This window comes from Dioscorea cayenensis, chromosome 19, assembly GCF_009730915.1.
Source record: "Dioscorea cayenensis subsp. rotundata cultivar TDr96_F1 chromosome 19, TDr96_F1_v2_PseudoChromosome.rev07_lg8_w22 25.fasta, whole genome shotgun sequence".
In the NCBI taxonomy this organism is placed as follows: domain Eukaryota; kingdom Viridiplantae; phylum Streptophyta; class Magnoliopsida; order Dioscoreales; family Dioscoreaceae; genus Dioscorea; species Dioscorea cayenensis.
In genome coordinates, this window is record NC_052489.1 from 29,709,408 (window position 1) to 29,735,749 (window position 26,342).

The window sequence follows — 26,342 nt, forward strand, 5'->3', positions numbered from 1 at the left end:
ACAAATAAGATTTCCTATGCCTTGGAGAAACCAGCCCATCACCTTCTCTGATCGACGATCGACGATTTCCTCTAATCGCTGGTTCCTCTCTCTTTCTCCGGAAGCTCTTCTTCTCTCTCACTCGGCCTCGCGGTGGTTCATGCCCTTTTTTCTCTCACGATTTGTCAGAAACCCTAATAAGTTTTGTCCTTGATTTGCTTTATTTGATTGGGGATCTTTGGGAATTGATGTAATGTGTGCAGGTTCTTGTTGGTGATTATCGGGCTGTTTGTATTCCGCTTGTTGAGGTTGTGGCCATCAAGATATTTGATTCTGAGAGGAATAATAGTGATTTGGTGAGTGTGTTTTTGGATTTGATATCTTTGTTGAATATTTTTTTTGGTGGGTCTAATTAATTAGTAACTTATTTATTGGCAGATTTCTGAAAGAGTTGTAAACCTGGAAGCACTACAAAAGATCGCTGGTAGTGGTCAGCTTGATTGGAGAGTTCTGAGCTCTAGTCTGGAAGGTTTGCTTCTTTCTATTCCCCTTTTTTTGCCCCTTCCTTTTATATACTTATTTAATTTTTAGAGTCCATAGTAGAGCTGAATAAGTTCAAGCTACTTAGGCAAGAGGGTATATATAACAGAACTTTTGAATGAATCTTTGAATATCAGCACGGCTCTTAGGTCATTAGCATACATCGTTTTGTGTGTTTGAGCTGACTGTTAAGCACCGTTATGGACATGTTTCTCAGGAAGGCTTTGGAAGAGCCATTTCATTGAGTTTGTTGCTGAATATTTAGTTTAAACTAGTATATTCAGGTGTTAATTTGGAAGCTTAAATTTCTGAGACTTTCTAAAACACAGTTGAGTGGATGAACCAATACAAATGTAACCAAAAAATGTGCAGTGTGTATAGCCCATAACGTTTGCTAAGCGCAATTAACCATTTAAACATAGACCATAAGTCTTTCAGCCTATGTTTTTGGGTTTGGATTGAATAAAAAGTCCAAATAATAAGTTTGATGGTTTGCATCTAATAAGGATCATGTTGCAACATCAACATGAATGACACATTAGAAGCAAAATGGTCGCAGAATGATATTGGAAAAGAAGATGACCAGGCACAATGATAGGAAACATTGTTGCAGTGATCGAGCAGATGATTTGATCCAATCTTAAATGCTCTGAATACTTTTCTGATAGATGTTTGTTTTCTAATTGATTTTGCTTAGCATGCAATGCAGTGAACTTCGACTTTGCCTGAGAGTTGTTGTACGAAATTTGCTTTGTTCTGTCTTACTATGGAGAATTGTTGGTCATATCCAATTCTAATTTGTTTTGTCTGCTCTTTCCTTGTGTCTTATATTCAACACAAATGTTCAGTTTTGTATGAATTCTGAATGCATATTACTTCTAATGCTCTTATGCTGTTGGTATACTTTAATATTCCATCCTAATTTTAATACTCCTAACCTGATATACTGTTTATGCACATCAATTCGCCATTTGTCTTATCCATGTTTTTTATTCATCAGTTTTCTTGGTTGGTTGGTTTCAGTTGAAACTAATTTCCCTTGATGATTCTTCTAAAGTTAGTCTAAAAAGCAGAGGGTAACCAGAGCCACATAGTGTCCTGGGTTGCTTCTCATGACTTCTGCTGCACACATTGGCCAGTACTGCCTCTCCACTCTCCCTCCTGGGTGCTGTATCACCACTGTTGTTGCCAATATTTTTGAATGAATTAAATCAGCCAATAGGACCAGATGATAAGACTTTGAGTGAGTTTAGCAGTTTCTTAGGAACATTGGCTCGAAATTCAACACTTGCACCCCTTACGATCACTAATTGGCACAAAATGACTACAAAAGAGTCATTATGGGAATATGTTCAGGTTTATAAGAATGTTACTTGTTTTTTATTTAATTATTTCTTTTCATATTAAACATTTGCTATGTTGTTTTCTAATTTGATTAACTATAATTGTTTGTGCAGAAAAAATACATAGTCCCTGAAGAAGGTAAAAAGTGAGTTCTTGCTACTATTAGAGATGATTGGAGAGTATATAAGTGCAGGGTGAAAAAAGAACATTACTATAAGTACAAAACTGATAAGTTTAGAATATTGAATCGCCCACAACATATCGGAGAAGATAAATTTAAAGAACTTTTGAACTATTGGAATTCAACAAATGGAAAGGTATAACAATTTTTAGTTTTTAATTGCTTTATAATGTCAAAACTACTTTCTCCAAGCTATGCTAATAGTAACCAAAATCTTTATGTAGAGAATCACCGAAATAAATGCAAATAATCTAAAAAGACAAATTAATATGCATACCGCGGGCAAAAAGAGTTTTGCTAGGATAAGGAAAAAAATGGTAAGTGTACATATTTTTTTTCTTGTATTTTAAATTTGATATTCTAGGAATGTTTTGATTAGCTTAACTACACTTATTATGATTAATATTGTTTTGGTTACCTTGACTATACCTATTATGTTTAGTATTATCAATTAATTCAACTTTGTGGTCTTTTGAAAATATTCATAATTGTATAGTCTTTGTTTTTTTTTTTGTATGTTAATTGTTTTGTGTGGAGCTATATTTAATTTTTTTTTTTTTTTTGGATCATAGACAAGTCTTTGCTAGTGAAAATTATGTTTTTATTTTAAATTGATATTCTAAGAATGTTTTAGTTAACTTTATTATACTTGTTATGATTAGCATTGTTTTGGTTACATTGACTATACCTATTATGATTAGTATCATCGATGAATTTAATTTTTTATTCTTTTGAAATTATTTCTATTTGTATTGTTTCTTTTGTTGGCATGATAATTGCTATGTGTGGTGCTAGATTTGATTCTTTTTAAATTATGTACAAGTACTTGCTAATGAAAGTTATGTTTTTGTTTTATTTGTTTTTTGTTTTTGTGGAATTAAAACAGTAAGATACAAATGAAAACAATGGGGTACCAACTAATGCTGCTCTTTTTATTGAAACTCGAGAAAGACAACCGAACAAGACTTACAAGGAATCCTTTGATGATACCAGCGACAAGATTGTAAGAATTTCCTTTTATTTATATGTTTTTATAGTATGATTTTGGAATGCGATATTTTGTCTTACACATGATCAATATAACATCAAAAATAAATTTTTACCTAAGTTTTTATTCTATTATAGTCTCATATGCAAGTTGTCCCGTCACAACAAAATAGTGAAAACCAATTTGTTGATGCATTTTCTGTGGTGATGGGAGGGACATGACCTGGTCGTGCTATGTTGCATGGGAGGAGTGTTACACTAACAGATTTGAAAGGAAAAGGAGTTAGTGGTGAATCTTCCGTAAAAGTTTCTCAAAATTTTATTAAAGACATGAAGGAACAGATGAGAGAAGAAATGAGAGAAGAAATGAAAAAAGAAATGAGAAAAGAAATGGAAGAACAACTGGCAAATTATAAATCATCTGTGCAACAACAATTTCTTTTTATGATGTCACAGCTCCAAGGCTTGGTTCCAGGAATGAACATCAACCCAGTTCCTGCATTTAATTTGAATTTTGGCTCCCCAGGAGATGCTAATAGTGTACCAACTCAAGTAATACGTGCACATAATGTCTCCTCTGCTAGTAGCCACGAACCTCAGGTATTCTTTCATAATAATAATCATTTTAGTTGATGTCATTATGTTGGAATATAGTTTATAGTATTATTTTTTTCAATTTTTATTATTATGTTAAGTAATATAAATTGTATGTATGAAAAGCTTCTTCTTATTATTTTTACTAACTAATTTTTTATAATTACAGGGATAATGAAGTTATACTTTCAGTTGGTTTCATCCCAGACTATTGAAGATGATTTGTTTTGTATTAACTTGAAAATTGTTTTGTATTAACTAGTTTTCTCATTGAATTTTTATGTTATTGAATGTTTTTGTCAATTTTAATGGGATGTTGTTGGCTCTAAATGTTTATTACATTTTAGGATGATGTTTGATAATGTTATCATTTTATTGAATTGAATTATTAAAATTATTATTTGTAAAAAAGTACAAGATTACAGAACCACTACAATGGATTTCATTAACTGTTACATGAGATATTGTAAACCGCTGTAATAGATTAGATGAAACTATTGCAGTAATTTGTACACAACCGTTGCTATAGCTATTCCAAAACCGCTGCAACATATAATATCAAACCGCTGCAATATGTACTAACAAACCGCTGCAATAGATATTACAAACTGTTGCAATAGATATTATAAAATCGCTGCAATAGATATTTCAAAACCGATACAATAGGTATTACCAACCCCTGCAATAGGTATTGTGAAACCGCTACATAATATAAAATAACCATTGCAAAATAAACCGCTGCAATATATGAAGCAACCGCTGCATAATAAAAAACCGCTACAAAAGCCAATGCCAATTGGAACTGTTTAGGCAACGGTGTAAAACCGCTGCAATAGGATGTGTAGAATCGCTGCAATAACATATTCCAACAGGAGCAGATGCAGCGGCTGCCAATTCGCTGTAATAGATCTTATGCAGCACTTTTAAGGCCTTTTGCAGCTGTTTATAACCGCTGCATAAGTGCAGTTATGTAGTAGTAGCATCATCTTTATTAATTATTTTTTTTTTTTTTGAAAAGAGGTACGTAGTTCTGCCATCTTGAGGTCTTATTACATTAGACATTTTCTTAAAAAAAATGGAGGATTTTTTTTAAGAACTAATTAAAGACTTAGTTGAATGCACTTCTTGAATAAGTCCTTAATTTATTTATTTTTTTAAAAAAATTATTGCACAAATACTTTTGTAGGTAAAATTAATAATCAATTGTACTCCTTTGGTTTTAATAAATTCATTGTTTATCTACATTTATAAAAGTAAAAAATAAAATAAAATGATCAATTGGTTTTATGGATATACAACAAAACGAGGGCATGCGATTTTGTTATGCTTGCTTAGGTTTAGGCGTGTAAAAATCTTTTTGAGGGCTGAAATTAGAATGAAGGGCACACATGGAATGTGTCTTGCTAATATTCATTTTTTTTAATTTAGAAATATTTCTAGAAAAACACTAATTAAAATAATAATAATAATAATTATAATAATAATAATAATTATTATTATTATTATTATAATTATAATAATTATTATTATAGTTTTGCTTTTGTTAGAAGGCCAACGAATAAAGTTTTGGATTTCTGAAAGAAATAAAATTTAAAGTTTTCTTTTTTGAAAAAATTAGGATAGTGGAGAAGAATTTATCAAAAAATCTATTGATTAGTTTAGCATTTAATTTTCTTCATTATATCCAAAGGTAAGCACAACAAATAAAGTTTTAAATTTTTCAAAGAAAGAAAATTCAAAGTCTTCTTTTTTGAAAAAATTAGGATAGTGGAGAAGAATTTATCAAAAAGTCTTTTGATTAGTTTAGCATTTAATTCTTTTCATTATATCCAAAGGTAAGCACAACGAATAAAGTTTTGGATTTTCAAAGAACTCAAAAGTCTTCTTTTTTGAAAAAATTACGATGGTGGAGAAGAATTTATCAAAAAATCTTTTGATTTGTTTAGCATTTAATTTTCTTCATTATATCCAAAGGTATTTACTTAATTTTATTATTCATTACATCACATCCTTACCAAAAACAGTAAAATAAACTCAAAATATTAGAATGAGTCTCCACACTCTTATATTTATTAGAAATGTAAAACGATCACTAATACATCCAGCATGCATTATGCTCATCATGCAACAAGACTTTATTCAAAGAGTGAGAGACGTACGTATTAACCAGACAAACCCTAACCCTAATCCAAAGAGTGAGATATCTCCCTAAATCTCATTGCATCCTTTTCAAGCAAAGAAACAAAAACATCCAAGCCACCATCCTGAGACAATGAAGGGATGAAGATTGACAACCCTTCAAAAGGCACCCATGTTAGTGAAATACCACAAAGCTTCCCACCTCCACCAAAATCAATCTCATCAAGCCCAAACCCTAACCAGCTATCAACCTCCATATTTGGTGAAAGCACATTGCCATCTGTCTCATAGCAAGGCACAAGATTTCTATCTTTGTAAACTTCAGCAAGGTCAATAAATGACCTGAAATAATCATTCCCGATGGCTCGAACAGCTTCCCGAACAATCCCCACTGCCTTCGCCACCCCTCCTTCAATCAATGCTCTTGCTTTTGCTTTTGGATATACATCCAGAACCAAGTTACCAAAAAACTCCGACGGCATCGGAGGCTGTAATCGACGCCTACCATTCACTGGCACACTCAGCATGGTACCCTCCTCATCATCCAACTGACGTGCTATTGTCACCTTCCTCCATATATACCCTGCCAGCGTCTCAAACGTGGTGTACTTCTCAGTGCTCAATTTATTGGTGTGAGCTTTGAGCCTCATAATGAACTCTGGAGTGTAGTGAAACAACATGTTGGTGATCTCACTAGGATCAGCATAAACTGGAGTGGCCTTAAACTCATTTGGTTGAGGAGAGAGAGGTATGAAATCAGTCCCCCAGTGATCGAACTGCACCAGAGGAGGATCTCGAGGCTTGAGCCATGACTGATCATAGACTGGAAGTGGATCAATGGGGACACCACGTACCATCTTCCCCCATGCTAGAAAGAAGGAGCTCATCGACTGGCCATCAGCGACACGGTGGTGGCTGGTGATGCCGATGACCAACCCGCCGCACTCGAATCGGTTGAGCTGAACTTGGAGCAAGTGCTTTGCGTCATTGACTTCAGGATGGAGGAGTCTGAAGTCTGGTGAGGGAGTGAGAGGCAGGTGATCTTCTAGTTTGGATGAGACAGTTGCTTCAACGACGAGCGCACCTCCATCAGGGCCTCCGACAGTGAGACAAGGGCGGCCATGGGAGTTGGTGGAGAGGTTGGCGGTGAGAGTTGGAAAGTGGACGAGGATCTTGGAGAGGGCGGAGATGATGTTAGCGTTGGCGGAGGTGGGACGACTGAAGGCATAGAGGATGGCGACGTGAATGTTGAGGGCGAAGCGGTCGAAGATGGTGAGGGGGACTTCGGAAGGTTGAGAGAGGGGGCTTGTGAGGGTGGTGGTGCTTGTCACTTTCACTTCCATTTGTGGGATATGAATATATATTATGTGTGCTTGTTTTGGTTTGTGTGAACGGACGGGTAGGCACTAGACTCGACAGAGATGAGCATTTAAAGGTGGTGAACTGGTTGTATTTTTCGCACTCTCTGGTTTTTTTATTAAAATATTTCTGAATTAACAAAATCTATTTGCGGGATGAGAGTGACCCTAAATTTGGTGAGACATAAATCAGCTAGTGAGGAAAGAATAAAAAAATAAAACATCAGCAATCAACCTAACAAATCACACACGCAAACAAGACCCAGGCCATTAATCTACAAAACCAAAAGATAAGAAAGCAGTTAGCCGCTATGAGGAGCCAAATACCGCCACCTCCATACCAGAAAACTAAAAAACTGTTTTAAAAAAATGCAGGTTTTGTCTTGCTAAATAATAATATTCCATCATTCCGATAATTAGAACTAAGAAGATATGCCTCAAAACTGATGTGAAGCAACACCACATGGTTAGAAAAATAAAACCATTGTTCACACAAGCTGATTTGATTTGACTTTTTACGTGCAACTCACACATATTTCTACAAACGACGAAGGAGTAGGTTTTTTTAGACCTCGCCATCAAGTCCTTATCATTGTTTACGTAGTATGAAGGGTTTAGATTCCAAGGCAACCCTCAGCCTTTCCCTATGTGTTGGGTGTAATTCAGAGGATTTTCAATGGAAAATGCAAAGAAAGAGAGTAATAATCAAACAACGTCTATCAGTCTTTCATATATTAAGATATGGATTTCAGGCTAACGACAGAGAGTTATAATAACTAGGCATAACTGAACATACACTCACACTACATGACTCCCGCTACATAGATAACTGCTCCAAAGACAAAGTCTTAACAACATACTCTGTCTTTCAAGTTGACTATCACACTTGTAGTTTTCAAAATAACATACGACTATATTCAGGTATTACAGTAATTTTATATTTAATTATCTAATAATAATTTATACCGTCTTTTATTTGATAGAGACACACACAAAAATGCTTGAACTACAGAATTTCGATCTACAGGGAAGGAGGTGAATACTAGTAATAACTCTAAATTAATTTGAAAATTAACCTAACGAGTGAAATAGTGTGGATAAACAAAACCAAAAGAAAACTAAGAAATACAGAAATAAAACCGGAGAGAAATTAAAGGAAAAAACGATCTCTGGACATAGTATCCGTCTGGGGTTATGATATACAGAACAAAGGTTGTTTAGGTATGCAATCCTATTTAATCTGAGACGTTTCCATAATTATACTAAATCCTGATTTCTCGGGCGAAGAATAACTGAATAGGTGCAGAGCTGATACAGACATCCACACAATCGCATTAACACTATAAAATCTCACTATGAGCTAATTAATGATAATCTCTTAAGTAAATAATCCCCCACCTAAATAAAGAGAGATTACCCCTAATCCGAATACAAATTAGATATGAGATTTCTCCGAAAATCCACTCCACATGATTGCAAAGGGCACGGAGATTGTCAACAACTCACTCGGGAGAATTGATGGAGATTGGTCTCCAAAGTACCATATACCCAGGCTTACTCACAATTCTCTCTAAGCACGGCATAACACACCAAAAATAATAGCTAGGGCTTTTGCATCGTTAGCAACCAAACATTTAAACACGCAATTAAATTCAAATAGATATGATTGCAAATGAGAAATCAATTAAAGCATTGAATATTTAGCAACCAAAGTTATAAAAATAAACCCTAAAGTTCAACTACGCCAAACATCTACAAATTAACACTCTGTTAATGGAGAGCAAGTATTCAAAATACAAAGAATAGGAGTAGATATAGGATCCATGAAAACCCCATAGTTAATTCCTAGGATGGAGAGTCGCCGAGGTAGCTTTCATGCATACAACCAAGATGAGTTTGACAGCTACGATCTCCAATCCCCTTGAATGCCGAGTCTAACCCCTCTCCAAATCTTACCTAAGGTGCTGGAGATTAGGCCTTTTTCTCCCTCAATCTCGCTTTCAAGAATTGCCCCAAAGAATAAAGAGAAAGAATAGATAATGCCCTAAAAATCTTCTTAAGTTATATTTATATTTGACTACTTATGGGCTGCTTATGGACGTAAGGGCAAGGTTATAAGAGAGCTGGGGAAGATAGTCGCGAGCCTTACTAGCAAGCTTACGGCCGTAAGCTTCATCCATAAGATCTTCTGAATATGTTACCATCCAGCTTACGATCGTAAGCGCTGGACCATAACCTTCTCCGTTTGTTTCTTGCGACTGCCCTTACGGTGTGCACTATGGTCGTAAGCTCCTCTGAATAGTCCTTATGGGTATCCTTACGGGCGTAATACTTGCCCGTAAGGTCTTCTAAATTGACTATGAATCCTCCTTACAGGCATAAGCATGCCCGCAAGGTCTTATGTACTATACTTACGGCCATAAGGTGGACCGTAAGCTGCCTGTAAGCAACACAGCTATTTGCCTTATCCTTGTTCTAATGATGACTAGAGAGCTCCAACTTTATCATTTTTGGTTTAAATTGCTTCTTTTGGATCTCCCTCGCCTTTAAACACTGTCCTAACCCTGTTAATGCAAAACACACGATATTTAGCTTCGAATTTCCCATTAAGGTTCTAAGATATGCCAAATGAGTGTACAAACTAGATATGAAATACGTGATCCTATGAGTCCGTTTTTACTTACCTGTCCCTTCTTTGTTACCCGAATCCTAATTCAAAGGGAAATCCACAGTGCTTATTTTTCTATTCATCTTCTAACTTGGCGGCACTGTGATTCCTAGATCAAAATTTACCAAAGCAACATTAAAGCCTTTCGATATTGCAGCGGTGGAATTCTCTCTCCGACCTCTCTCCATTCCTTTAATTTTGTTGAGGTTTGATTGAAAAGAATGAATACATATATGGATGAAGACTTAGACTTCATGACTGAAGTGAAGAAGACTTAGTCAAACTGAATAAAGATGAAATGATTTTTTATTAAATTATAATTAAGCTAGTATGGGTGATAGCATGCTTTTGTTTGTACGTAGTTTGGGTTGTATTATTTCTGCATTTATGTTGCTTTGAATGGGGTGCAAGGTAAGTCCTCTCTTCTATGTTCAATTTGGAAAACTGAGAAATAGGAAACTCATTGAATTATAGTTGTTTTCTATCAACATTGTTCTTTGTTTTTAAGGTGCAGGTGCTAAAGTATCTCAAGATCCCTACAAATTTCTCTTTTGGTTCTCTTTGTTTTTGTATTGATGGTTAATGTGCTTGTTGTATGCTAGCAATTGTTAGAGGATATATATATATATATATATATGTGTGTGTGTGTGTGTGTGTGTGTGTGTGTGTGTGTGTGTGTGATGAGGGGATAAACCAATTTAATTGATTAAGGAAAAACAAACACAGTCAACGAGCAAGAAGAAATCGCATAAAATACATCGAAACAAAAAAGAACAATCCACTATATGTGGAGGAAAGGGAAAAGAACAACACAAGCACCCACACAATGGGTAACAAAATAGGTGCAACCTAGAAAGAAAAGCTTTTCTAGGTTGACCTAAGCAAGATTCGGTCAGACTAGACTAGTGCCAACGTCAGTCACTCTGGGGCTACTCGGATCACCCCCACTAGCCTGGATATACTCCAGGCTCCTCCTCGTTGTGCTAGCTGAGGCCTACATCTTTGGTCGTTTTGAATCAACGGTTGTAGATATCTAAATATGCTCCTGTATTTCATTTTAGCCAAACATTCCAGATAATAGCTCTGGATAGGATATCCTAAGAGAATTTTTTTTGTTTACCCAGATGAGTCCTCCAGGTTTCCCACATATCTATGATAGAGCTAGGGAAGTGAGATAGAACTGAACTTTGACCAAAGTGTTCCCAAATGCGAACTGTGTAGGGGATGTGTATGAATAGATGGTCCTCTGATTCTAATTCCCCATGGTAGAGTAAGCAAGTGGCAGTTTGCAGAGTAACCTGGGTAGGAGCACTTGGTTTGCAGCTTGAAAAGATCACTATATGGTTTGAAACAATCTGCATGGTAGTAGTACCAATGGTTTGATTTGTACATGATCCAGGTTGCTACAAGCGTTGTGAGTGTGATTGTTGTGTTTAAGTTCGAAGACTTGATGATGGTTCTTTTATTTTTCTTCTACTGTATGTGGATGACATATTAATTGATGTGAAGAGTATATATGATGTGATTGAGTTAAAAACCTTATTGGGAAAGGAGTTTGATATGAAAGATTTGGGAGCTGAAAGATGATTTTTGGTATGGAGATATGTAGGGATAGAAGCTTAAGAAAACTGTGGTTATCTCAACAAAATTTTGTTGAGAAGGTATTTGACAAATTTATTATGAGCAGTGCTAAACCAGTTAGCATTCCATTGGCTGCCGACTTGAAACTTTCTTAAGATCGATGCCCAAAATCAAAAAGTGAGGTTGAAGGTATATCATCAGTTCCTAATGCTTGTGCAGTTGGTTGCTTAATGTATGCTATGGTTTGTACAAGACCGTACCAGATTTGGCACATGTTGTTAGTCAGGTCAACAAGTTCATGTCGAAGGCTAGTAAACAACATTGGGAAGCCGTCAAGTGGATTTTCAAATATATCAGAGGCACTGTAGATTATGGCAGTGAAAAGGATGATCATTCAGTTAAGGGATATATGGATTCAGACTACACAGGAGATTTGGATGACAGGAGGTCTACTACAGGTATGTTTTTACTCTTGCAGGAGGGCCTACTTGTCGGAAGTCTACTATTCAGTTCATTGTTGCATTGTCCACAATTGAGCTAGTATATGGAAATTGCAGAGGCTACGAAAGAAGCTTTATGGATTACAAGTCTAGTCAGAGAATTGGGTATTAAGCAAGGTGGAGTTAGATTGCATTGTCGCAGTCAAAGTGCAATCTACTTGGTAAAGATTCAAGTTTATCATGCTAGGACCAAACACATTGAGGTGAGATTTCACAAATTCAGGGAGTTGGTGGCATGTTGTCGAATATTATTGGAGAAGATTCACACCTCAGAGAATGAAGCTGATATTTTTCACAAAGACAGTGACTACAGAGAGATTTCACATATTACTTGGACTTGATTAATGTTTCCAAATGCTAAGGAGGCATGGCATTTAACCTATCTAGATGATGAGAAGCTCCCCGGGTTTCTATCTCTGTGGGGTATATCTGGGAAGGTGGAGATTGTTGTATATGGCTTGTATACAAAGGTGAACGGGCAGATGCTGGAGCGAACATGAAGGAATGGAGCGTAGCGTAGGAGTAGAGTCGAGTTGGGTTTATATATATAGTCATGTAATTTGTAGCCCTAATTTTCTAATAAAGAAATCTACAATCGTTTTGCTCTCGAGGACGCAAGCATACTCTGTTAAACCTCGTTAAATTTCTTGTGTTTGCAATTGTTTTTCCTCAGATCTTTGTTCAATATAATTTTTCAACACTTCGGAAGATTAACCACATAAACATTATTATTATTAATTTTCTTGATTACTGTATGTGGGCCATACTTTTTAGTAGCTTGTAGCTTGTTGTAACTTCTATTTGGAAACATTTCTTTACACAAGAACACCATAACTTCATCACTAGATTCACCAATCTCATGAAAATACTAAATAAGTTGGACAGTGTAAATTGTATTACTAGCCAATTGTAAAACCTTTCTTAATATTTAATGCTGGTCTCCATTCATCTCCAGATTAGAATCAGATTGGATGATAACCATTTTTCAAGACAATCTTCTACTTAGCTCTATCTAAATTGTCTAGCATGCTTGTCATTTACCTTTGGAATAGGGAATTTATATCCTATAGTAATTTTGTTTATAATCTTGTTATCAATACACATTCTCTAGCTTACATATCAATTATTAATGCAAGGATTGCACAAAGGTTTATGCTCTCTTGGAAACGCTTCTTCGCAATAGCACTTCCATGCTCTTTCTCTTTCAAAATCTCATTTTCCTTGGGGTTCATTCTATAGTGGATAAGTTTATCAAACTGACCGACCCTTGAAATTAATTATATCTATATATTGTTGAATATTTCCTCCATATTGCAGGCCTCTCATCCTGCTACATTTGGTGCTTTCATTGAGAGCGGGTGGTGTGGGACTAGGTGAGGGGCTAACCAGCGGAGGGTTTTGACCAGTAGAGGGGCTGACCAGGGAGGGTTCTGACCAGGGACAAACCTGAGTGAAGTGCTCTGAGTGAAACGTTGCTGAGTGAAGTGTCGTTGAGTTAAGCGTACCTGATCCGACGAGGACGTCGGGTCTGATCAGGGGAGCAATGTTGAAAACCTGGTTTAGTCCCACATCGCCTAATTGAGGGGGAGTCAATGTGCATATATGTGGGGGGCAACCCCACCCTATCAGGCCGGTCTTTTGGGGTTGCGGGTCCCCCGCTGTGTGCAACAATTCCTAATACATGTTGTTTTAGAAAAAAAAAAGTTATTCCAAAATAATTGTCGTTTTACAATATCAATGCAATACTTATTCTTTTTTTTTTTTCCAATTTTACCCATTTTTTCTAATAGTTTAGTAATTTAGTTGGTTTTTGTGTTAAACTTTAGAAAATTTAATGTTATTTTTAATTCTTACTAATTTTTGTGTAATATTTTTAAACGACATGTATTTAGCAACGGAGATAGAAGAGAGTATACCACACAGTTGGTAATATATTAAGTATTAATTTTTTATGTTTTTTTTGCTTTAAAGTTCACCCCTTTAGATGAAAAAGCCTTGCAATTTACTGGCAACAATGTGCATTTAATGCCACACTTCTCTCAGAGTCATATATATCTGTTTTGGAAATAAAATTTATCCTTGGTTTTATCTTTATATAAGCATCTCTATTTTATCTTAATTCTAAAATTTCACTAAAAGCCTTCTTTGGTTATTTACTTTTTTAAAATAGTTAATTAGGCATTATAAAATCTTAAAATGATAAAACTATCCTTCAAAAAATATATATGTCAAGAAAAATTTTCTAGAAAATAAATATATTAATCTTAGTTAATTATTTTTTTTAGAAGAGAGGCATTAATTTTGTCAATTTTTAAAACTTATAAAATTGATATTTTTTCTTAAATAATTTTGTTGGCTTTTCTTTTAATGTGAGAGAGAAAGTAAAGCCTTCTTTTTATGCGTGCTTAATATAAGTGATTAACTTATAATGTTTAGATATTTCTACGACTGAAAGAACATATTTTGCTGCAGACTTGATGTATGAGGATTAATTATTTTTATGTTACTATATTTTTTTTTTTTCCTTCGAGGAAAGTTCCTAGGAAGCCACCTTTATTATTATTATTATTATTATTATTATTATTATTATTATTATTATTATTATTTAGTAATTCTAAGCACAAATAATTAGTCATGTTTTTATATATGATAATAAAATTTAAATCCAAATGGTTTGCAATAAAATTGTGGAGTTTTCAAAGAAATAAATTTAACATCTTTTTTTGAAAAAAATTAAGATAGTGCAGAAGGATTTATCCAAAAATCTTTTGATTTGTTTAGCGTTAAGTTTCTTCATTATATCCAAAATTATTCACGTAACTTAATTATTTATTAAATCACATCCTGCTGAACATTCCTCTTATATTAATTATTAATTAACTTATTACAAATGTAAAAGGATCACTAATACACGCAACATGCATTTTGAATCTTTGATAACCATTTAATGCAACAAGACTATTCAACCTTCGTATAATTATCAAACCCAACAGTACTTCCAAAGATCAATAGAAACTAATTAACCAGACATACCCTAATGTACTCTAATCCAAAGAGTGAGATATCTCCCTAAATTTCGGTGCATGCTTTTCAAGAAGAGAAAGAAAAACATCCAAGCCACCATCCTGAGACAAAGAAGGGATGAGGATTGACAATCCTTCAAAAGGCACCCATGTAAGCGAAATACCACAAAGCTTCCCACCTCCACCAAAATCAATCTCATTAAACCCAAGCCCTAACCAGCAATCAATCTCCATATTTGGTGAAAGCACATTGCCATCCTTTTCAAAGCAAGGCACAAGATCTCTATCTCTGTAAACCTCAGCAAGGTCAATGAACGACCGGAAATAATTATCTCCTGTTGCTCTCACCGCTTGGCGAATGATCCCGGCCGCCATCGCCACCCCTCCTTTGATCAATTCTCTTGCTTTTGCTTTCGAATATGCATTTAGAACCATGTTACCAAAAAATTCAGGCGGCACCGGAGGCATTAACCGACGCCTACCATTCACTGACACAGTCAGCTTGGTATTCTCCTCATCATCCAACTGTCGTGCTATCGTCACCTTCCTCCATATATACCCTGCTAGTGTCTCAAACGTGGTGTGCTTCTCAGTGCTCAATTTATTGGTTTGAGCTTTGAGCTTCATAATGAACTCTGGAGTGTAGTGCAACAATATGTTGGTGATCTCACTTGGATCAGCATAAACCGGAGTGACACAAAACTCATTTGGTTGAGGAGAGAGAGGGATAAAATCAGTCCCCCAGTGATTGAACTGCACCAGAGGAGGATCCCGAGGCTTGAGCCATGACTGATCATAGACTGGAAGTGGATCAATGGGGACACCACGTACCATCTTCCCCCATGCTACTGTGAAAGTACTCATGGACTGGCCGTCAGCAACACGGTGGTGGGCGGTGACTCCAATGACCAGCCCGCCGCACTGGAACCGGTTGAGCTGAACTTGGAGCAAGTGCTTTGCGTCTTTGACTTCAGGATGGAGGAATCTGAAGTCCGGTGAGGGAGTGAGAGGCAGGTGATCTTTTAGTTTGGATGAGACAGTGGCTTCAACGACTAGCGCACCTCCATCTGAGCCTCCGACAGTGAAACAAGGACGGCCATGTGAGTCGGTGGAGAGGTTGGCTGTGAGAGTTGGGAAGTGGACGAGGGTCTTGGAGAGGGCGGAGATGATGTCAGCGTTGGTGGAGGTGGGAGGAGTGAAGGCGTAGAGGACGGCGACATGGAGGTTGAGGGCGAAGCGATCGAAGATGGTGAGGGGGACGTCAGAAGGGTGAGAGATGGGGCTAGTGAGGATGGTGGAGCTTGCCACTTTCACGACTTCCATTTGTGAGATATGAATATTATGGGTTCTCCGTTTGTGTGAATGGAAAGGTATATAGAGGCAGGTATTTAAAGGCAGTGAACTGGTTATATATATATATATATATATGAATGAATAATTGAGTTGCATCGTCATTGCTGCATTAATTCCTGCTTCAATTCCACTCGTAAATGTCAATGGTGGCGGCCATGGTTGTCGTACACCCCATGTGTGCTTGAACAATGCTTTAGCAGCTTCCGCTCGTGTGGTAGTGCTAGCTTTGGCAGCATCTGTCGGGTGGTCTGCCTAATGCTACATGTTGACAAATTTAGTTAGACAGGATCCTGGCATCCATTAACACTTGTCAGTGATCCTTAGGTTCAAAAATATATCTTTTATCAATCATCCTTATGTCAAAAATATATATAATTTTTTTCAATTTGGATGATAATTTTTGGGTTGATATATTTAATTTCAAATGTTGATCTTAATTTCGATATTTGGCTTATCAAGAAAGGTTTTTTACCCATGTCTGCGCCAACTGTTTACTTACCATTTATTATTAATTATTATATAATTGGAACTAACTCATTTGCTGATACTTTCACTTATATTTTTCTTGTGATCATTTGTGTTAATTAGTATGTGTTTTCTAAAATAATAAAATCACAATAAATAATATTTTCTAAGAGACTTATATGGTGTCTAGCTTTGGCTTATAAATTGGTTTAACGGTTAGTTAAATCTATTTATAAATAGAAAGTAAGAAGTTATCAGTATTCAGTTGGACTTGTTAGATTAAAAAAATTAAAATAATTGGCGCTCTTCGTCTTCCAGTTATGGAGTTTCTTTTCGCTTATTTCGTTTTAGTTTGTTCCACGATGACTTCCTGTGAAATACATCACTACTGGTAATGACTTCCTAAGTCACTTGGATCAGGGTTGTTTTTTTTCTTCTTTTTCAGTTCTCTATATGTGTTTTTGTTTATTGGATAAAATTTTGGTTTATCCACTTATATAAAAAAATAATAATAATAATTTAGAAGTCAAAAGTAAATTTTTTTTACTAATATATATATATATATATATATATATTAGCAAAGTGTACAAGTTAGATTAAAAAAACTTGATGATTTGTGCTCTTATTTTACTTTAGTTGAGGTTTGAATCCGTCTTTTGACGAAAAAAATTATTATTATTAAATCAAAATAGTTTACACAAAGAATCTAATATCATTAAATCAAAATATCATTGACTTTAATATATCTTGAATTAACCAATTATTCGCAGACATATATTTCATCACTCAAACTACCCTCAGTCCTATTTATAGACAAATCCTAAGACCGGTAGAGTAGAGGAGATATTATTTAATATTAATTATCCTTTAAGAAGATAATCAAGATATATTGGTTTGTTATGAACTTTCAATGATTGCTTGAGTAATCAATGCTACAAAAAATCAATAGAAATATTCAAAGAACCCACTTCCAAATCCAGACATATATATATATATATATATATATATGTATATATACCGAAGTAGAAAGCATATATAAACCATGCATGTCATGATGTGACTTCCAGTTGTCATAAGCTTGAACTTTTTTCTCTACTACGAATTCAAAAGGAAACATACAAAACAATGGCCCATCTAGGGAAGAAAATAACAAAGAAAACAATATATTATGATAAACGCTCAACAATATCACAGTCGATCTCGTCACACACATTCATGTACAGTCTCTCCCACATATGTTTTAATTGTTGAAGTAGATAAACATATAATGTCTGACAGTCACACAATGATAAATAATAGATATATTGATTTCTTTATCACAAAGAAAGTTGTAAGATTGATTTTATAAAAAGCATGACAAAATTTTGCTCATCTATTCTTCATAATAAAGCTATCATTGCATATACATGTACAGAATACTTTAGTATTTTTTTAATTGTTTTTTTTAATGACTCGTGAAAAAAAAATTCTCAAGTACAAAAATATATAGTTACAATAGTTTAATAATTTTTAAAAAAATATTAATAAAATAATATACAAAATAATAGAAATCTATTATATACGTTCAAAGATATACTAAAAGTCATAACTGCTAATAATAAATCACTTACATCATATAATTTTGGAACCTAAAAAATACCGCTTACCAGGTTCTGATTAACAGTGCATAAATAGTACGTGCATGCACTGCGAATTGCCTTCCCAGTTGGCCTTTAGTAAATTTTTATTAATATTGTTGTTAACTCCAAAGCACAAAGTTGACTTCAAACACCTCGTTCCAAGACTTTTTTAAATTCCACAACGACTATCTAATCTAGAGCAAAGACAAAGCAACACTCCGTAGTCTATAGGATGCATCATGCATGCATCTTCCCTTTTTTTTTCTTTTTTTTTTTCTTGGGGAAAGGTGGAGCATGCATGCAGCTTGATCATATACCAAAAGAGTTTATTCAAAAATCATAAAAGAACCAAACCAAAAAGACAAACACCCACAACGCTAATCCAAAGAGTGAGATATCTCCCTCATCGTGGCTGCATGCTTTTCAAGTAGAGAAACAAAAACATCCACACCGCCAACCTGAGACAAAGAAGGGCTGAAGATTAACAACCCTTCTAAAGGCACCCATGTAGGCAAAAAAGCACACAGCTTCCCACCTCCACCAAAATTAACCTCATCAAACCCAAGCCCTAACCAGCCATCAACCTCTATCTTCGGTGAAAGCACATTGCCATCTTTTTCAAAGCAAGGTACAAGATCTCTATCACCAAAAACCTCACCAAAGTCAATAAACGACCGGAAATAATCTTCTCCGATGAACCTCAGTCCTTCACGAACAATCCCTGCTGCCGTCGCGGCCCCTCCTTCGATCAACGCTTTTGCTTTTGCTTTCGGATATGCATTTAGAACCAAGTTACCAAAAAACTCTGGTGGCACTGTAGGCTGTAACCTACGCCGGCCATTCACTGACACACTCAGCGTGGTACACTCCTCATCATCCAACTGGCGTGCTATGGTCATCTTCCTCCATAGATACCCTAACAGTGTCTCAAATGTGGTGTGTTTATCAGTGCTTAATTTATTGGTCTGAGCTTTGAGCTTCATGATAAACTCTGGAGAGAAGTGCAACAACAAGTTGGTAATCTCACTAGGATCAACATCAGTCCGAGTGATAATAAACTCATTTGGTTGAGGAGTTAGAGGGATGAATTCACTCCCCCAGTGATCAAACTGCACCAGAGGGGGATCCCGAGGCTTGAGCCACGGCTGATCATAGAATGGAAGTGGATCAATGGGAACACCACGTAATATCTTTCCCCATGCAATTGTGAAGGCGCACATTGACCTGCCATCGGCGACGCGATGGTGCGAGGTGAGGCCAATGACAAGCCCACCGCACTGGAATCGGTTGAGCTGTACTTGGAGCAAGTTCTTTGGGTTTTCAGCATCAGGGTGAAGAAGCCTGAAGTCTGGTGAGGGAGTGAGAGGTAGGTGATCTTCTAGTTTAGATAAGACAGTAGCTTCAACAACGAGTGCACCTCCATCTTCATTGGGGCCTCCAACCGAGACACAAGGACGACCATGGGAGTCGGTGGAGAGGTTGGCGGTGAGAGTGGGGAAGTGGACGAGGGTCTTGGAGAGGGCGGTGATGAGGTCGGCGTTGGAGGGGGTGGGAGGAGTGAAGGCGTAGATGACGGAGATGTGGATGTTGGCGGCGAAGCGGTCGAAGATGGTGAGGGGAATGTCGGAACGGTGAGAGGTGGGACTTGGGAGGATGGTGGTGCTTGTTACTTTCACTTCCATTAATTTGTGGGATTTGAATATTATTGGTGCTTGTTTTTGTGTTTGTGTGAATGGCAGAGAAGATAGAGATGATCATTTAAAGGTGGTGAACTACTTTGGGGTAAGAATGAACAAGTTGAAGCACTAACAAAATAATGGAATTTAAAAACAAACTTCATTGCTGAATTGACAGTACTCCGGATCACGTTATTGATGCGCTGTCATTATTGCATTATTGCTTCCTCTAAATTTTATATTGCTGCATTTAAGTTTCACATGCATACAGAAACCACGTTTGAATTAACAAAGCAGGTTCGGTGGATGATGTTGACCCAGATTGTGTACAGATGTAAACGCAAGACAGAAGAAAGAATAAAAAACTAAAACATCAAAAATCAACCAAACAAACACGACATGCTAGACACCAGCCCATTAATTACAAAATCTAGAGATAAAGGAGCAGTTATAAGCAGCCTCCATGATGCGCCAAACGTACCAGAATGTCTTTTTTTTCTTGAAAAAGAAAAACCTGTTTTGAAAAACATGAAGGTTGGTGTCTTAATAATGTTCCACCAACCCAATAAGATGTCTCACTATCATTAGTCATTACTGATATGAATGAAAGGAAAATAATGTTCCACCAACCCAACAAGAGGGATTTGATTTGATTTTAGCATGTAACTTGCACTGATTTCTACAACTTGTCAAAAGAGTTAAGTGTTTGTTATTTTCGTCCTATGGTCATATAAAACATAATCATATATAGACATATTTCTACAGAATTTGTTGAGAGGTGTCTGTCACATGACCCACAAAATCTTTTGTTACTTAAATCATGAAATTTTTTTCTTATGTAATTCTTATATACTAGCTAGCCCTCTTATTTCATGAAATCAAATCCTAAAATGACATACCTAACATATAAAATACTCAGAGTAAAACAAATGATTCTCAGACTATTCATCTCAACATTCACCATAAATTTATAGAAGGAGATAATATAAATAACTGTTGCTTATATGGTGTGCAGGAGGTAATATTTTTTTCGTCACCACAAAATACTGACCTTAGACTATCTTATTAAAAAAGACTAATAAATTGTATATTTTTATCATAACGCTCAGTAGTCTGTTAGTCATTTATTTTCTCTCATTTGCTTTTTTGCCTCGGATCATTTCTATCAAATTTTCAACATTCTCCCGGCCTCACCGTCCTCGTAAAAAAAATGTGGATCACAAGGAGGCAAAACCTCACATGTAAGGTTAGTCAACATTCTAATCAAAACCATTTGTTGGAATATTTGATTTGAGGTCATCAACAGCACTTTCAACCGGATTTTTATAGAAAATCATGTATATGACTTTCTCTTAGATTTATGCAGCCCCGAGACGTGCAAATATGGAGGACTTCATTCCCACTTTCAAACAAAACATCAACTTCGTAGGTTACCTCAACTCGGACTAAGACTATCAACCATCTATTACAGGGCACCGGCTATGACTCCTAGTCCTATTGATGGTGACAGCGCATCTCAATCTTGCCTTGTCGGGCCACCATCTTATTTGCATCAACCCACCTGTCATATCTTTTCTCCGTGTTAGACTTCCTTATCCTTGGTGACTGTGAGAGAGAGTTTTCCTTTTTTCCGTCTCTTTTTTCCCGCTTTTTTTTTTTATTTTTTATAATCCCATTAATCCCAAAGGGGTATTATCATGGTCCATCTATGAAAGCCACGGAAGGAAATAATGTAAGAAAAATAGAATAAGAAACCCAATGATATTACAATATATGTCCCCCCACACATACACAAGGCAAAACAATATATAGAAACTTCTCTTTAGATATATTGTTTCCAAGTAGTACAATATTCGCACATGAAGAAGGGAAAACTTTTCCAAATCAGAAAAACATAAACCACACACTGATCTAACTATAGCATGCATGCATGCATGCATGCATGCCTACATTTTCATCACTGACAAGAATTTATTCAAACATCATGAAATTACCAAAACTAAATAAAAGTCCAAATTAAAGAGATCAACACCCAAACCTAATCCAAGGTGTGAGATATCTCTCTCAGTATCACTGCATGCTTTTCAAGCAAAGAAAGGAAAACATCAACACCACCATCCCCTGACGCAGCTGGAATTAAGACCAACAGCCCTTCTAAAGGCACCCACGTGGGCAAAAAACCCCGGAAAGTCCCACTTCCACCAAAATCAACCTCATCAAACCCAAACCCTAACCAGCTATTAACCTCCAAAATTGGTGAAAGTAAATTTGTATCCTTATCATAGCAAGGCACAAGATCTCTATCTCCATAAACCTCACCTGTTGATGATGTGATTGAAGAGGGCAGGTTGGTAGCGCGCGTGGACAATCATGGAGTGTGGGATCATAGCAAGGAAGGGACGATGCTCGAGGCATGGTGAGGAGGACGCACAACATGGACTGGGAGATGGCGCTGTTCCCGGCCCCGGAATGGGTGCTCACCGAATAATTAGGAAAGGAAGCATGGTGCCTGAGAAGGGGCAGTTGAAGAAGTTGGTGTTTTGTGAGAATGAGTAGTCAATCTCTCGCTGTGAGGAGATGACCAATGTAGGCACACTTTAAGGTTAAAGTGTGACCAATGGGTGTTGAGTTTTGTGTTAGCCAATGGAGTGCTAGCGTTTTGTCTTTCTGTCTGTAATACTTTATTATATAAGTTAATGTAGTCTTTGAAGGTTGATTGGGTCTCATTATTTTTATCTCATCCGTTGTCCGTTAGACCCCTTGACTAAGTGTGAGAGATCATCAGTTTTTTTCATCTCTACGCCTGGATGCTCTCTTGAGCATTTCGTCAAACACTACCACTCTTCTCATCTCCAGGGTGCTTCAACCTGTCAATCTGGTATCAGAGCTCTTTGAAGATGGCAACCAGTAGCTCGTCGGCGATGACCGGAACTCCGGTGTGCCTTTCTCAGCCGTCAGTGCCCGTGTTCACAGGCCAGGAGTACGGGCGGTGGAACTTGCGGATGAAAACCGTTTTCAGGTCCCAGGAGCTGTGGGACTTGGTGGAGAACGGCTGGACGGAGACGAAGGATGAAGCTATGGAGAGAGAGAATAGGAAGCGAGATGCGAAGGCTCTCTCCCTGATCCAGCAAGCTGTGGACGGTCCGAACCTTGATCGGATTGCTGAAGCCAAGACAGCGCATGAAGCTTGGGAGGTCCTGAGGAAGCACAGCCTTGGTACGTCCCAAGGTGTTGTCGGTGAGGATTCGAGCGCCTGGCAAGACTTCGAGACGCTCATGGATGGGAGACGATGAAGGTGTACAGGGATACATCTCTCGAGTGATAACTATCACCAACCAGATCAAGGCGCTAGGACATAAACTCAAGGAACCCGAGGTGGTGTCCAAGGTGCTCCGGAGTTTAGCGCCGAAGTTCGACTGGGTTGCAGTCGCGATAGAGGAATCGAAGGAGATTGCAAAGCTCACTCTCGACGATCTCTGCGGCACACTACAAGCCCATGAAGTGAGAGTGAACCGTTCAGTAGGGAAGGTAGGTGAAAGGGCTCTTCATGCCAAGATCGAGCAACCAGGTACTAATTTCAGTAAGAGTGGTGGTACTGGGAGCTCGTGGGGTGAAGGTAGAGGCCGCGGGAGGTTCTTTACTCGAGGGAGAGGTAGAGCTCGCAGTGGTCGAGGAAGAGGCATGGAGAATAAGAGTCACATTCAGTGTTTTCAGTGCAAGAAATTCGGACACATGAAAGCCGAATGCCGAGCACGAGACAAGCAGCCAGAGAGGGGAGCTGGACTGGTAGCTGAAGAAGGGAGCACAGAGAATCTCTTCATGGCGAGTAGCTCCACAGGTACTCATTCTAACACTGTGTGGCTGATAGACTCAGGGTGCTCGAATCACATGACCGGTGATAAATTATTATTCAGTGAGCTTGATGAGTCACTGAAGGTCACCGTGAGGTTAGGGGATGATAAAGAGATGAAGGTGTGCGGTGTGGGGACAGTTGCAGTGAATTCACAGTCAGGAATACAGAAGAGGTTGCAAGGTGTTCAGTATGTGCCGGGACTTGCGCACAATCTATTAAGTGTGGGACAGCTGCTCTCCAGGGGCTACTCAGTGATGTTCGAGAAGAACCAATGCATTATCAGGGATAATCATGAGAAGGAGCGGGTGATCTCTGTTCCAAGAACAAGCAACAATATGTTCCCATTAGATGTTGCAAAGATGGAGAACCTTGTAATGACGGTGAGGAATCCAGCAGATGAAGAATTGTGGCATTTGAGACTCGGGCATCTCAACTATAAGAGCTTGATGTCCATGGCACACAAGAAAATTGTGAGAGGAATGCCCGAACTCAAGAAGAAAATTCAGTGTGAGGAGTGTGTCATGACAAAGCAAGCAAGAACCCCTTTTCCCAGTGGGGTAGCACGAAGAGCAAGTGAATGTCTGGAATTAGTGCACATGGATCTCTGTGGTCCCATGAGCGAAGATACACTGGGAGGTAATCGATACTTCTATCTGTTAGTAGATGACTATAGCAGGTGGTGTACAGTCTATTTCATCAAAAACAAATCAGAAGCATTTGCAAAGTTTCAAGTGTTTCATACACTGATGGAGAGACAGTCGGGGATGAAGCTAAAGTCAGTGCGAAGTGATCGAGGTGGGGAATTCTCTTCAAGTGAATTCCTACAATATTGTGAAAAATATGGAATTAAAAGGGAATTCACAGCACCTTATACACCACAGCAAAACGGTGTTGTGGAAAGGAAAAATAGGACGGTGGTGGAAATGGCAAAGAGTCTCTTGAAGAGTGGAGAATTACCACTAAGGTTTTGGGGAGAAGCTGTGTCCACCGCTGTGCATCTAGTGAATAGAAGCCCGACCAGTGCTCTGCGCAACATGACCCCCTATGAAGCATGGCATGGAGTTAAACCGAATGTGAGTTATCTTCGTGTATTCGGGTGTATTGCTTTCGCTTTAATACCCTCTCATAAATTACAAAAGCTCAGTGACAAATCTGAGAAGTGTGTGCTCATTGGCTATTGTTCTGAAGCCAAAGCATACAGGTTGTATAATCCCTCTTCCTGTAAGATTGTTGTATGCAGGGATGTCGTATTTCATGAAGGATCTCGGTGGAACTGGGATGCAAGGAGTCATGGAATGCATGAGATCTTAACTGAAGAGTCGATTGAGATCTCTGGTGGTGCAGTCTCAGACAAAGATGCTGGTGAAGAATCAGTCTCACAAACTGCTGGTTCTGAGACTGAACAAACAGGAGATGGAATACCAAGGAAGACACGATTGTTGACTGATATTTATAGCACATGTACTTTTGCATTGTGTGCAGGTGATCCACAAGACTTTAATGAAGCTGTGAAGCTCAAAGGCTGGCAAGAGGCAATGAACTCAGAAATTGCTGCAATTGAGAAGAACAACACGTGGGTGTTGTGTGATTTGCCTCCAGGGAAGCGCGCAGTGGGGCTGAAGTGGATTTATAAGTCGAAGGTTAATGCCCAAGGTCAAGTAGTAAAGCTAAAGGCTCGATTGGTGGCCAAGGGGTACTCACAGAAGCACGGGGTGGATTATGAGGAGGTGTTCTCCCCTGTGGCTCGACTGGAAACGGTGAGATTTGTGTTGGCATTGGCAGCACATGTAGGGTGGCAGGTATTCCATTTCGATGTCAAGTCGGCCTTTTTGAACGGTGACATTGAGGAAGAAGTGTTTGTCTCACAACCAGAAGGATATACAGTTAAAGGGAGAGAACATCAGGTCTATAGACTGAAGAAAGCACTCTACGGGTTGAAGCAGGCCCCTCGTGCGTGGTATAGCAGGATTGACCATCACTTCCGAGAACATGGTTATATCAGGAGCCAATGTGAGCATACTCTATATCGGAAGGAACTAGCAAATGGAGATAGGTTGCTGCTAAGCTTGTATGTCGATGACATTATCTATACAAGCTCATCAAGAACTCTCATTGAACAGTTCAAGGAGGAGATGATGATGACCTTCGAGATGTCAGATTTAGGAGAATTAAGTTATTTTCTGGGTTTTGAAGTGAAGCAAGAATGTAATGGCATCTTCATTAGACAAAAGAATTACATTGAAGTGCTGTTACATCAGTTGCACATGGAGAATTGTAAACCAGTACAGACTCCGATGGGTGTGAATGATAGGTCACAGGGATACACTGAAGAGGAGCTTGGTGACCCAAGACTGTATCGCAGTTTGGTTGGGAAGTTGCTGTATGTGAATCACACCCGCCCAGACATCTGTTACTCTGTGAGTTACCTCTCCAGATTTATGAATTGTCCAGGATTAGTTCACTTCTCTGCTGCAAAGAGAGT

At 37.7% G+C, this 26,342-nt stretch overlaps 4 protein-coding genes across 10 annotated transcripts; 1 reads left to right on the top strand and 3 right to left on the bottom strand.

Annotated features, from left to right (window-relative positions):
• On the top strand, positions 1–3,960 carry LOC120250707. Of its 7 annotated transcripts, XR_005533065.1 has the most exons (8): positions 1–135; positions 243–335; positions 418–508; positions 1,977–2,180; positions 2,269–2,361; positions 2,931–3,047; positions 3,170–3,631; positions 3,795–3,958. XR_005533065.1 is itself a non-coding variant. In XM_039259544.1 (4 exons), the coding sequence occupies exons 1-4, from the start codon at positions 17–19 to the stop codon at positions 1,597–1,599; spliced, it is 411 nt and encodes a 136-aa protein (XP_039115478.1). In that variant the 5' UTR covers positions 1–16; the 3' UTR covers positions 1,600–1,875. The 7 variants fall into 7 exon arrangements, 4 of the variants coding, with proteins under 4 accessions (XP_039115478.1, XP_039115480.1, XP_039115479.1 ...); XR_005533064.1 differs by having other exon boundaries at positions 1–335; positions 3,795–3,959; XR_005533066.1 differs by lacking the exons at positions 1,977–2,180; positions 2,269–2,361 and having other exon boundaries at positions 1–335; positions 3,795–3,960.
• Positions 3,961–5,808: 1,848 nt separating this feature from the next.
• On the bottom strand, positions 5,809–7,107 carry LOC120249354 (agmatine hydroxycinnamoyltransferase 1-like). Its single transcript, XM_039257847.1, has one exon. It carries the CDS (start codon positions 7,105–7,107, stop codon positions 5,809–5,811), a length of 1,299 nt encoding a protein of 432 aa, XP_039113781.1.
• Positions 7,108–14,806: 7,699 nt separating this feature from the next.
• LOC120250497 (agmatine coumaroyltransferase-2-like) lies at positions 14,807–16,238 on the bottom strand. Its single transcript, XM_039259319.1, has one exon. The coding sequence runs from the start codon at positions 16,215–16,217 to the stop codon at positions 14,916–14,918; it is 1,302 nt and encodes a 433-aa protein (XP_039115253.1). The 5' UTR covers positions 16,218–16,238; the 3' UTR covers positions 14,807–14,915.
• A 2,115-nt stretch (positions 16,239–18,353) lies between these two features.
• Positions 18,354–20,112, bottom strand: LOC120283898 (tryptamine hydroxycinnamoyltransferase 1-like). The gene has a single exon (XM_039290696.1). The coding sequence runs from the start codon at positions 20,011–20,013 to the stop codon at positions 18,709–18,711; it is 1,305 nt and encodes a 434-aa protein (XP_039146630.1). The 5' UTR covers positions 20,014–20,112; the 3' UTR covers positions 18,354–18,708.
• Between the last annotated feature and the right edge of the window lie 6,230 nt (positions 20,113–26,342).